At 49.4% G+C, this 12,673-nt stretch overlaps 3 protein-coding genes across 12 annotated transcripts in view; 2 read left to right on the top strand and 1 right to left on the bottom strand.

The window, feature by feature from the left end:
• The window catches only part of GRAMD1C (GRAM domain containing 1C), a 51,907-nt gene extending 51,237 nt beyond the window's left edge, over positions 1 to 670 (top strand). For all 8 annotated transcript variants that reach the window (XR_014854375.1, XM_085071056.1, XM_085071048.1 and 5 more), the window contains one exon: positions 448 to 670. Coding sequence is in view for 7 of the 8 variants with exons in the window: in XM_085071056.1 (XP_084927182.1) it covers positions 448 to 525 (78 nt within the window). In the remaining variant the exon portion in view is untranslated. The remainder of the gene's footprint in view (positions 1 to 447) is intronic.
• A 692-nt stretch (positions 671 to 1,362) lies between these two features.
• Positions 1,363 to 9,162, top strand: ZDHHC23 (zDHHC palmitoyltransferase 23). Of its 2 annotated transcripts, XM_085071164.1 has the most exons (5): positions 1,363 to 1,855; positions 2,099 to 2,794; positions 3,502 to 3,669; positions 4,484 to 4,642; positions 4,728 to 9,162. In XM_085071164.1, the coding sequence occupies exons 1-5, from the start codon at positions 1,749 to 1,751 to the stop codon at positions 4,801 to 4,803; spliced, it is 1,206 nt and encodes a 401-aa protein (XP_084927290.1). In that variant the 5' UTR covers positions 1,363 to 1,748; the 3' UTR covers positions 4,804 to 9,162. The 2 variants fall into 2 exon arrangements, with proteins under 2 accessions (XP_084927290.1, XP_084927281.1); XM_085071155.1 differs by having other exon boundaries at positions 1,365 to 1,855; positions 4,484 to 9,162.
• Positions 9,156 to 12,673, bottom strand: part of CCDC191 (coiled-coil domain containing 191) — a 24,259-nt gene continuing 20,741 nt past the window's right edge. Inside the window, exon 17 of one of the 2 annotated variants that reach the window (XM_085071029.1) lies at positions 9,156 to 12,230. The gene's annotated coding sequence lies outside the window, so the exon portion shown is untranslated. The other variant, XM_085071038.1, reaches the window with a different exon arrangement.

Below are 12,673 nucleotides of genomic sequence, written 5' to 3'. Positions count from 1 at the left end.
CACTTTTTGTCAGGAAGTCCTGACACATCTTAGTGCTTGCTACCTTGTGTTTTCTGAGGGTTGTCATTACTCTAGACATGTTTTGTGCACCAAAATGCACTAGGAGGGCCAGGTATTAAAAGAAAATTCATGTTGTGCTGCCATGTTCCTTGGAGTATTTGCAATGAACATTATCTGTGACTAAAAATGAGTGGAGTGGCTTATCTTCTGTGCTGTTGTCTGGTGAGGTGTTAAGACTTTATCATCCTGGACTGTTGGTATTTATAAACTCTACAGAGTGTAGCTGTTAGGAGAGCACAGTAAGCCAACTGTTTATGGAAACAGGGAGGAGGAAATCACATGAAATCTTTAAAAGAAAAGGAGGAGGGAGACATTATTTTCCTGATATCACTCACCCATGCAGGAGACTGACTTAAGTAATTGGGGGGGATGATTTTATCTTCACAGCTAAAGATTTCCCTTTCCATGCTCCAAAGAAGCTTTGACCACTTGAACAGGACACAGAGCAGCAAGACTGAGAGTTAATGGTCACATCAGCCTTTCGTTCAAGATGTCGGAAGAAGAGAAGTGTGTGTGAGGACTTGTGGGGTAGGGATTGTAACTGTCTCCTCTGGACTCTTTACTGTTTAGCTCAAAAGCTGCACAGAATAAAGGTTTGTGGAAGAAGTAATTGGGTTCTGCGTTGCCATAGCTTGGCAGTATTGTCTCTCCTGCCAGCCCTCTACCCTGGGGAGTCTCACTTCCAACCAGTGCAGAGCTCTTGGATCCATCCCATGGTGAGTGAGCGAGGGCAGCTGTACTGCTGGTGAATGGATCCAAACATGTTGGAGGGGGAAGAACGCCCTCAGCGGAGAACTGATCCTGTCTCTGTGAAATGCAGCTTTTTATGTCAACGTAGAAAATGACCATCGGTGAAGAGTGTTTTGGAGAAAACAACGGTAGTGGATTCACAGCCACAGGATCTTCATAGGCTTTTTTTAGCCATGGGGACCTTGTGAAACAAGTCACCATCTTAAGGATGCATATGCCTAAGATTAATTAACAGGAAAAGGTTTGATATCTCATGCATACTGCAAGCTTTGGCAGGCTGCCTTCTCCCATATGTTTCTAGCTCTCGCAGAGAAATTTCAGCCCTCGGTGTTTTCCCTCCATCAGGGGCTGTGCTTCAGTGCTTTAGCGTGGTGAGCCCACTGATGATGAAACACCTTTTCATGTGCTTAAGCGTTTTCTAAGGAGGTTGAGGGAAAGGAGATGAATATGGAAGAAAAATGGAAGGAGAATCCAAGAAAATGCAAGGGTCCCCTCCGTCGAGGCTGGGCCGTGTTTGGAGGGCAGCGCCGCAAACAGGGGGTGGCGGGGCAGGGAGGGAGCGCAGGGCCGGGTCACAGGTGTGCGGAGGGAAACTTTTCCCGGCCGCGCGTCCTTCCCCGGCAGCTCCGTGGGCTCGCCGCCCCCCGCGGCCGCCACCTGTTGCGCTGTCCCTTTAAGGCAGGTGCCCCCGCGCCACGGCGGCCCCGCCCCCCCGCGGCCATTGGCGCGCGCCGCCGTCAGGTGGACGGTCCGGGCGGGGGCGCCACCCCCCCGCACACCTCGGGGCGCGCGCGGCCAATGGCGGGCGGGCGCTGCGGCGGGGGCGGGGCCGCGGGGCGCGGGCGGCGGCGCGCGCGGGGCACCTGAGGCGGCGCTGCCGGCGGGAGCGGCTCCGGGCTCACGGCTCCGGGCTCCGGGCTCACGGCCCCGCCGCGGCGATGGACGAGCCGCTCTGCTGCTGCGAGTACGTGGACCGGCGCGGCCGCCGCAACCACCTGGCGGCGTGCTGCTGCGACTGCGAGGAGCTGGACGAGGGCTGCGACAGGTACCGGCGCCGCGACACCCGCCGCCCCCGGGGCCGCCCGGCTGCGCGGGACACCCTCCCGACGGCGGCGTCCTGCCGGGACGTCCTGCCGCCCTGAGGCCGGGGGAACCACGCCCCGCTTGCCGGGAAACTTGTCGGGAGAGAGGGCAAGGGGAGGCGGCGGGAGCGGGACGGGGACGGGGCGGGGCGGCGGGAGCGCGGCTGCCCCGGTGCCAGCCGGCGCTGTGCTCTCCCCGCTCACAGGTGGCTGACGTGCAAATCGCTGCCCCCGGGAGCGCTGGAGAGGATCGCCGACACCATCGCGGACCGGCTGCGGGTCCCGTGGTTCTCGGGGGCCGTGAAGATCAACGTGAGCCTCGTGCCGCCGCTGGTCCTGCTGCCCGTCCTCCTGCACGTTGCCGCCCTGCACTTCCTGCTGGGGCTCATCATCCTGACCTCCCTGCCCGTCGTGGTGCTGTGGTATTACTACCTCACCCACCGGAGGAAGGAACGGACTCTCTTCTTCTTGAGCCTGGGGCTCTTCTCCTTGGGATATATGTACTATTTGTTTCTCCGGGAGGTGGTTCCCCGGGGCCACGTGGAGTATTCCCAAGTGGTCGTTCTCACCTGCGGGTTAATTCTTATGCTTGCAGCTCTGTCTCGAGCCAAGAGGGACCCTGGCTATCTTCCCATCCCTGCAGGCAACGAGAAGCCATCGCACCAGGATTTGCCCAACAAGAGTGTTAGAGGGAGCTCCAGCGGGCTCCATGGCATCTCTGGTGCTGCCAGCAGTCGTGCTGTGAATGGGGAAGCTAAAGGTCATTGCAGGATGCCAGCTGAGCAGCCAGAAGGTGTGAAAAAGGACTGGTGCGCTAAATGCCAGCTGGTCAGGCCAGCCCGGGCAGGGCACTGCCGGCTTTGTGGCCGGTGTGTGAGGAGGCTGGACCATCACTGTGTCTGGTAGGTTTTCCACTGCCGAGGCTACCTGTTTTTCTCTCTCTCTCTGAGTTCCCTCATTTTTTAAGCTAGCTTCTTTTTTTACCATCCCTGGCAAATGCAGTTGCTTTTGTTATGTGCAGGACCTTATGACATTCTTTAAATACAAAAAGCTTTGTATTTACCCCTTAAAAGAACAGTTAGAATAACTGTTTATTCTGAGTGGGTTGACCTGGTAGCTGAAATCTTCTACAACATACTTCAGAAATGCCTTTTCTTCTCTACTATTTTTCATCAGATTGTGGTTTTTTTGGTGTGGGTTTTCTTGGATTTGTTTTGTTTCTTTAGGCTTGGTCTGTGGAGCACTAGCAATCCTGCAGTTCAGTTGCATTAGTGCTCTCCTGGGGCAAGGGAACCCAAAGCTGCCTGTGTGCATGCGGTGCTGGAACCAAAGGGCAGTAGGGTGTGATGTGTCTCAGCAAAGGATACTACCCTTGCTAAAAATTTGAGGCAAACAGTCTGCTGCTATTACCCTACAGGTCTATTGACTTGTCTTTCTAACTTTTCTATATAAAGTTATAAAGCTTCTTTGAACATGTTTCAAAGTTCTTAGCCTGTGTTGTGTGGAAGCACCTTGGAAATCAGGTTCTCTGACAGCTGGGGGAGGGAGATGAAGTAAAAGACAATTTCTTTTTTTTGTAAGCAAAGTAATCTCTTCTTTCCTTTTGGAGGATTAACAGCTGCGTAGGGGAGCAGAATCATCAGGCTTTCATCCTTGCACTCTCCTTCTTCATGCTCACCTCTGTGTATGGGATTACCTTGACCCTGCACACCATCTGTAGAGGCCGAACTCCATTTGTGGCATTGTTCTACTGCCCCGGGGCCTATTCTGACTACAGGTGAGATGTCTGTCTGGGAGACAGCTGGGGTGGGAGCAGCCTTGCTCAGGCAGCTTAGCTCCCATTCCTTGTCCTACTGGCTGTCAAACCTGAACACAAAATGCTCCCTGAAAAGCTCTGTAAATCAAAGATGTGTCTCTGCTTTTGCCACGGTGGGCAGCCTGAGACTTGAAGAGAGCTTGCCATTTGTTTGGAAAAAGTTGAAGGAGCTGGGATTTGAAGTATTTATTGTGTTCCATACAGATGCACCTTTAAATATGTTTGCCCCCAGATGCAGGTAACAGTCTGACAGTCCAGAATCCACACGCTCTCCCTCCCTCTCATTCCTCACTAGTTATCTAGTGACAGTCCTCCAAGTTATCTGCCTAGAACATGCCCTGTCTGGCAGCAAGGGTAGTGGGAGGTGTTGGACATGAGTTCAGAGACCAGCACTACCCCAGATGGGCAGAGTAGTGCTAGTGCGCAAGTGACACTACCTTCCTCTCTACTCCATCTTGTGACCTGTGGAGTGTGAGAATCCTGGGTCCTTAAATAAGGCCCCAGCAGCTTTACAACAGGAAGAGTAAAGAGGTAGGTTGTGTGACAGCAGTGTGCAAGAGTGGCTCTGGTACCAGTAAAAGCTCTCATTAAGTAAGCCCTGAAGCTTTAATTTTGGGAAAGCCTTTAAGGATTATCTGATGAAAGCAGCAAAGTGAGATCACTGTGGCAGATGTAGACAGGGATTTGAAAGGATCGTGATTACCAGGGAAAGTCACTTTAAAGCAGCTGCTCCAGTACTAAATGGCTTCCTTCCCATCTTTTTCCCTGCTGCCAGCTCTGCTCTGTCGTTCACCTGTGTATGGTACTGTGCCATTGTAACAGCTGGCATGGGATACATCCTCCTAATCCAGCTGATGAACATCAGCTACAACGTGACTGAGAGGGAAGCTCGGCTGGCTCTGCGGGACAACACCGGGCGCAGACTGCTGGGCGGGTTAGTGATAGACACTGGCCAGTATAACAGAGGCCTCCTGTGCAACTGGGGCCACTTCCTGAGCCTGGGCTCTTCTCCTCCACAGCGCTCTGCCGAGGACATCGTGTGACATCCCTCTTTCTGCAGATGGCCTTGTGTTGTGGCTCACTGACTTTCTTTAGCAGGGGAGCAGCCCCTCCCACCAGGACTCCTTCCCTGCACAACCTTCCTTCGTGGTTGGTGTGTGTGGGCTGCCTGTCCCCTCACTGACAACACCAGAGGTTTTCCCAGGTGGAATGGTTCTTCACGTGCTGTCAGCCAGCAATAGGATGCAGAAAGCAGTAAGCCATATGTGCAGATGGGGAGAGGAGGAGTCTGCTGCCTTTTTCCACTGTGGGAAACAGGAAGAAGAGCACAAGGTTTTGAGAACTTGAGTTTTCATGACATGTGAACACTGGCATCAGGAGGAACCCACTGCTGGGTGTCGGAGAGTGCAGTGGTTCCTGCAAAGGTTAAGGAATCCCTGGCTCATACCTATGTGTGGCATTTTGGAGATGTCAGGAGGATGAACATTGGCTACAAATAACAGACAGACCCCTGCAGAAACCAGGCTCTTTGGCTAAAAGAGACTGTCTAGGCAGTAACTGAGCAGCGCTCTCCTCTCTGGTGCATTTCTTTATTTATTTTTACTATCTCTTATTCCATCCAGCTGTGTACGTGCTTCTATTAAGTGCCTTTGTGAGCTACATTCCTGTAGGGTTTTGTAAGATCCCTTTACCTCCTGACCCCTAAAGTTGTTATTCCATCTCTGTCTGTCTAAATGAGTGAAAAGAGATCCCATTGTTCTTTCTGCAAACTGGATCTGTATTGGTTTGAAGGCTTTGCTCATCTGTCTCAAAGTGTTTCTGCTCTGATTATGGGCTGTGACGTGAGGCAGCAGGTAAATGCACCAAGTAAGAAGGAGATGTTTTGAAGCAACACGTAACAGTGAATTTTGAGGGCAAAACAAGAGTGCTCTCCATCTGCTATTACTGTAGCTTTATGGAAATTAACTTCCTCCTCTGTCTATGGGAGAAGGGAGTCTGTGGGAGAGTAGGCAATTCTGCTAGCAGCATGTTTGGTAGGTAGCATCTTGGTTGGTTGTGTTGCTGTTAACACAGTGATCTTGTCTCCTCTCAACCCAATTACTGTGGAGCTGCCTGACTATAGATCTGTTTTCTTAAGCCAAGAAGCCAAGGAACAGATCAGCCTTAGGGTACAAAGGGAGAGGTAAAGGATGTGTTGGAGGTGTCTACTTTTGGGATAGATGACCTGTACTGGCAGGTGAATGAACTTGTTAAATATGCTGTGCAAGAATGTCACCTGTTCCTCATCAGCCTGCCAACTGTATTATGGCCTGGACTTGAGCTTCAGCCAAAAGAACAAGGTTTTGGTGGTAGTGGTTTCTGAATTTTGTGGGTGGGGTTTTTTGTTGCTTTTTGTTTCAAACTCTTTACGTATGCTGTTGGCCCTGCAGTAATAGGAAAGGTCTGCCTGGAAGAGCTGGGGATCAGCGCAGAAGAATTACAGGTTGGGCCTAAGGGGCAGAAGCAGAGATAAGAGCTTTGTCCTGGCTATGGTGTTTTCAGATGCACAGGTCATGCTTGCCCCTGACTGCACTGGCATGGCAGGCAGCTGGGGAATGTTGGGCAAGTGATGCACATTCACTGTGCTGCTGTGCATTAACTGTGAGGAATGGATGGATGGTGCATGGTGTCAAAAAAAAAAGGCAGGGTTGGGGGTGTCCCTTGAGATCTGTGCCGTATTTGTTGTAAATGCTCCTCATTCTATGTCCCAGTTTAAGGTAAAGACAGTGCCCCTCTTTGCACTGTTTGGTTTCCTCAAGTGGCACTTTTTATAACCAGCAGGTAATTGAGCAGCTGCATTTGGAATGTGGCTGTACTGAATTTCCCTTATTTCCTGTTGCCCCTTTTCATCCAGTGAGCAGTTCTTTATGAGGAGGTAAAGGGACAGCTCTCTTGTTTCCTACCTCTAACCAAGCACATTAAGAGGTTTCTGACCACTTCCTTGACCCTAATGTGAATGAAAAGGTACCTAGCTGGACCATGCAAAGTGTTCCTATATGACCTTCTGTTTGGAGCTTGAAGTCTGATCCTAGGAGTTCAAATTGAGACAAAGTCCTTGTTTCACTTGAGTTGTCTGTAAATGTTTCCATGGCACATACGTATTTTGTGATGCCTGCTGAGATGAACTGGAGCTTGGCAGCCCTGGAGATAAGGATGGTGTGGACTAGCAGGATCTTCTTAGATCTTATCCTGCTGGCACTGAGGAAGATTAAGGCAGAAGGACCTCCTGGGCTAAGCAAACCCCTGCAGTGGAGACAGCCAATTTGTCCGTCCCTGTGAGCTGCATGCACAGAAATCAATCATGCACCCACAGGCTGAACGAGCTCTGGGAGCATTTGCAGGATTGAGATAAGTTGTTTCTCAGAGTCCTGCTTCTCCTGGCTGGGAGAAAGCAGAGCAGGTCATTTCCCTGGCAGTGCTGTCCCTGTGGTGCTCACTACCGGCAGAGATTGGTTGCTGCTTTGCAGCCTGTCAGTGTAGCCTTGTCCCTTGTCTCTCAGTGAGCCCTTAGTGACTGGAAGTTTCATTTGAAGTGCTTACACCGAGACTCTCAGGGCTGTTCTCCCAGGCAGCATATGGAATTTGGAGTGCAGATCAGGAACAAAGGACCTGAGACTAATTTAACTGTTCCATACCTTGGTGAAACGTGCTCCAGCATAGTGGGGGAAATGTGCTAAAGGAAATTTCATTTTTTGCACTGGCTCCAGGGGGAACTGAGATAATTCAGGGCACTAAAGGGTTGCAAGAATGGGGTTTTTCTAGGAGGAAAATGCAGTGCTGATTCCTCAGTGAATAGGAAGTTCAGGTGGCTGTAATCTGCATAGCAATGGTGACTGTCTCTTTAACGGCATGGCATTTGTTTACCTCTTCTTCCTGAAAGGATTGGCTTTGTGAATGCCTTGGGAGATGAGAAACATAAAGTAACAGGATATTTAAAAGGCATCTAAATGGGTGGAAGAGTTTCAATGCCTTCAGATGCATACTTGGGAATTCTCCTTTTAACATCCCTAAGAATTAGCAGGAAACTCTTGGAGGGTAACGCTCCCTTTGCAGTTATTGCAAGGGCAAACTGTTGTTTTCTGCCGTGCTCAGGAACAGTTTCTTTTCTGAGTAATTCTGAGCTCCTACTGAGCTTGGTACTGACCACACTGGTAGCAAAATGTTAAAATCTAGGCATAAAGAGTCAGTCAGCATGCTCACTGTGTTAGTAGCTGCCTAAATCTATGCTGCCTGGGGGTTGGAGCAGCCTGCGTGTGACAGGTGACTTGTGGGTTGTGTGTGGCCTTGAGGCAAGGACCAGGACCTGTAAAACCATATGGCTGGCAGTGCAGGAAACTGCCCTCATGGTTCTTGGAAAGTTTTCCTTGTGTATGAAGAGAGGACTCAAAGCTGATTAAAAGCAGGAAAGGATTTTGGTAATAGTCAGCCTTGATGTTTTTCCACCCAGACTTGGAAGTTAGTTTATCTTACTTTACCCTTGACCTTTTAAGAGGCATTTGTTGTTTCATAAATAGTGTGGACTTCTGCAGACCAGGCAGCTCTTAGGGGGCCAGGGTTCTGGTGTTGCTGGTGTTGTAGTGTTACACCTCAGTGTCCAAATGCCAACACCCCACTGTTTGGTGTCTGTAGTGGGAACAGTGCACCATTAGATCCACGCTGTAAGCAGTGGCTTGGCTCTCTTTAACCGTGTCTTCCTGCGTTGTGCTTTTTTGTAGGCGAGTTGCAGGTCCCCACATCGACTGTTTCTCCATTTAACTTGTCCTCAAATGACAAAAGTCACTGGTGAGCCTGAGCTGGTGCTGCTTGTGACTCCTAATCACATTTCAGCCTTCATGCTATGATGGTGCTTTTTTTTCCCTTCAAAGTAGGTTGCTTTCAAGTGTCTTAATGAAACCATTTGCTGTAAAATTTCTTCTGAAGATAAAATGGATACTGCCTCACTGCCTAAAGTCTTAATAATGTGCTTGGTTTTTTCCTCCTATATGAATGTATATTGCCTCATTAGGGCAGGAAGTGTGTGTGGTTATGGATGTGTTTTCCTTTATTCCTTTCAGTGACAAATTCTACAGTTACCTAGGATTTTTTTTTTGCCACTTCCAGGATGTTCATGCAGCAAAATGTTTTCTGCAGACAGGTGAGGTTCTTTCTGAAATGTGGGAATTCAGCCTCCCAAGACCTTGTCTTCATGGAATTTCTCTAATAATGTGAAGAGTGGTGCAGTCTGGAAGAACTGTCTATCTTGGAAAGTGGCTTTTTTTCCTTTGTTTTTTAAACCTCAGCTTTAGGAAGAAACTTTGTGAAATTTTTGTGAGCTTTTTTGAAGGGACTGATGTGTGTATGTTTGTGTCCATTTTGCATCATACTCAGTGTTTCCAAATGGGTATCAAATGAATCAAAATAAATTATTGGAAATCATCTGTGGAGTGGCCTGTTGATTTATGCCAACACATGCAGGTGAGCCACATGACCAAAAGCTGCCACCATCTCATGGCTACTCAGCTGTGAGCTGCACTTGGGAATAAGGAACAGGCTAAGGAAGAGTTGGAAAACAAACGTTCTTCCAGTTCTGCAAAAGTTGACCTTTGGATTTGTTGGTGTTGAGATGAAACAGAGACCTGCTGGCAGTTCTCAGCATCCTATTAACTAGGGATATTCTCCCATGGTAGGAATTTGAATGGGGATCTTTCATCCTGTCAATCCATTATCAGTATCTGAGCAGGTTCCTAGCCTGCACTGTTTGCCCAGAGTCTTGCTCTCCCACTGACACCTGCCCACATAACACACCCAGAACCCCAAAAAGGAACAATCTCTTACTTTAAACCCTCTTCTACTAAGCCATTTTTGGAAATGACATGGATATTCTCCTTGTAGATAATGGGAAGAGATGTAGCCTTTGATTCTGTTGGTATCTGGGGACAGATGCTGAAAGGCAAAATGACTTTTAATGAGTAGAATCACAGGTGCCTTTGATTGTTCCAGAGCTCTGCTTTGATTTTCCTGGGTGGCACTTCTGTCTGCTGTTCAGCTGTTTCTGTTTGAAGGTAACTTTGCACTGCTGACAACAAGGACTTCCCACCAGGGTTTTAGTTGGAATAGACTGGTGTTTGCAGAAGGGTGTCAGACCTTGATACCCAAGCATGACCAGCTTTGTTCACTCCAGTATTGTTGATGGGGACACAAGAAACTTCTGTCCCCAGATTATTTTTTTCCCCCTTTTGTGGCTTGCTGTGTTGTCCCTGCAGAGCCAGGGCCATGTTTGGAGTGGCAGCTCCTGTGCTAGGAAGGTGCCCATAATGGACAACAGGTCTGCAAAGATGTGAGCTGTGGATCACACTGCAGTGGTCCATGGACCCCACCCTGGCTTATCCATTGTCCCTCCTTGCCTAGCAGGAGCAGAGGAAATTGTTTAATACTTCAGGCACTCTTTCAGATGCCATTTGTGCAGGGCCTGGGGGACTTGGAAGTGACTGGTGTACAGATTTAATGAGAAGATGGTATTTCCACGGTTAAGGTTTTTGGGAAACAGTGTAAGAACTCTGGAGGACAGGCATCAGTAGAGGATGGGGAGTTTGCAATCCAAGGTTGTGTATTGCTGTTGTACTGCAGTGAAAGTCCCCCCCCATCCCTGTGCAGGAGAAGAAAAGCCTAGCTGTGCAGCCACCTCCCTCTCTTGCTAAGAAAAGCAAGGAGCTGACAGGCAGGAGTGTGCCTGAGCTGTGAAAGTGTGGGCTGATGACCAGCATTAAGTCATTGACATCTGCATCTAACCAAGTGTTGGAGCAGGAGGAATGCTCTAGCACAGCTGCAGGCTGAAGCTGTTTCCTTGGTCTGACAAGCTCTCTCCCATGTCACCCTCCTGTGGGAGCCTCAATTTGCAAAACACTAACATTGTGCCAGTGATTTTAGGGGTATCCTGTGCACCATCTGGCATAGCCTTGCTTCTGCCAAGGAGGTATGAGTTGTTTCAGCCAAGTGTGGATCAATAGGGAAGTCAAGGGGCTTCTCATCTCCCTTTTGATTCAGACCACGTTCAGTATGAATGTGCCTGATCCCTGAACATCTTTCCCTATCCCTCAGCTGGATCTAGCTGAGGCTTCAGCTCCATGCTTGCACTGGCAGTAGGCAAGGGCTGTCAAACCACAGTTCCTGGATCTTCTTTTGGCTTCTTGCTGCTGGAACTGTCCAATCAATGAGCATCTTATCAGGAGAGTATTTCAAAGCTAGTAGGAATGGAAGGAAACCCTGGAAGGTGAGTATTGGAGGCAAAGGACAGTTTCCAAAGTGTTGACTGTACTTCAAGTTCTTTGGAGGGACCTATGCGCCACATAAGCAGTGGTATTTTCATGGATTGCAAGTGGGCACTGAGATGAGTGGGAGCTGTGGGCCTTGAGGAGAAAATGTGCATTGCTGGGGAAAGAATCTGCAGTATAGTAAACTGGGTACACCCCTAAGTAGCCAGTGGTTTGGGGCATATTTTTAGCTGGGCAAGATGTAGATTAAACACATACTCAGCCTGTTACTAGGGTCAGTTCCAGGCTGCATGTGGGGACATCCACTTCACTGCTCCAAACTCTTGTTCCTCTTACAGCTGCAGCATGTCCTGTCACTGGCTCGCTGGAATGCTGCCTTCTCACTAGATGAGGAAGGATATGTCCTCACCTTTTGTCCTCTGGGTCACTATTCTCCTTAGCTGAGAATCCAGGTGCAGGGTGGGCCGGAGACTTGCCTTGCTGTGTTCGTTGTCAAGCCACAGTCAGGAGGGTAAGTCCAGCAGAAATGTGGGAGCATAAGGGCTGGTTCAGGAGTTCCAGGAGCTCATGGGGCACTACATGGCAGAGGCTTTCAAGGGGGAAGAACGTACTACAAGCAAGCGGATTTCCATTAGCACCAAGTGTGGCTGTTGGCTGCAGTGGGGCATTACTTTTGGAGCTCAGTCCCATCTCTGTTCCTCCCTGCCTGTTAGGTTCAATCCTCTGCAAAACAATGCTCCCTTTCTGCAGTGCCCGCTCTTCCCCGCAGCACGAGTTATCCAGCCTCTCCCAGCTTGTGCTTCCTCTCACAATCTGCCTCTTAATGCAGCCAGATGGTCTGAGCTCGCCCACACCCCACGCAGCACCTTCAGCTCCCTGCGCTCGGAGAACGCGCTCGTCTGACCTGCTGCTGGTCAGGGCTGCACTGCGCCTTTGGGAGAGGGGCAATGTGTGCCTGTTGCAGAGGATGGCTGTGGGAGGTACCTGGCAGTGACAGCTGTCTTCAGACCTGCACCAACAGCCTGCTTGACAGCTTGCCTTTGTGGGCAGGGAGGGTTTCTGACCACATCTGTGTCTGTATGGACAAATTCCCAATGCTAAAGCTCTGGAGTGTGCTGCTGTGCTTGGACACCCACCCTGTCCTATGCCACTTTGTCTGCAGTACTTGGTGCTGGTCTAGGTCCCTGGCTCTGGCCTTCTGTCCAGAGCCATTCAGTTGGCTTCTGACACAATCTGCACAAACACCTCAGTTGTATTCATTTCACACTTGGGTTTATTAGGAATTTTCAGTGCATATATGGGTTTTACAAATAAGCTGTTACAAGATAACAGTAAACTGTTGTCTTCCAGGTGTTACTCAAGTACTTCCTGTACTGCCAAATGCTTTTGGGGAGCTTTGCCAATCTGAGAGGGAAGAGAGGGAGAGGGAAGTGATTCCAGCTTCCTGCCTTATGTTGTTGCTAAGACATCCTGTACCTTAATGGCATTACCCTGTCTGCATTATGCTGCAGGTTAAGGTAAAAGAGTAGTATGAAACTTTCATTTTAATCGTGTCAGCTTTAGCTTATGTAAAAGCTACACTCTGCATTTTTCTTGGAGTTTTGTCTTTTTTTCTTTGAAGTACTGGCTCAAGTGAAACAGCACAGACAGACTTGCACAATACACCCTGAAATATT

Source organism: Lichenostomus cassidix, chromosome 1, assembly GCF_008360975.1.
Source record: "Lichenostomus cassidix isolate B80296 chromosome 1, HeHo_3.0, whole genome shotgun sequence".
NCBI lineage: Eukaryota > Metazoa > Chordata > Aves > Passeriformes > Meliphagidae > Lichenostomus > Lichenostomus cassidix.
Note: the sequence above shows the minus strand (reverse complement) of the source record. Positions and strands in the feature narration are given on the sequence as shown.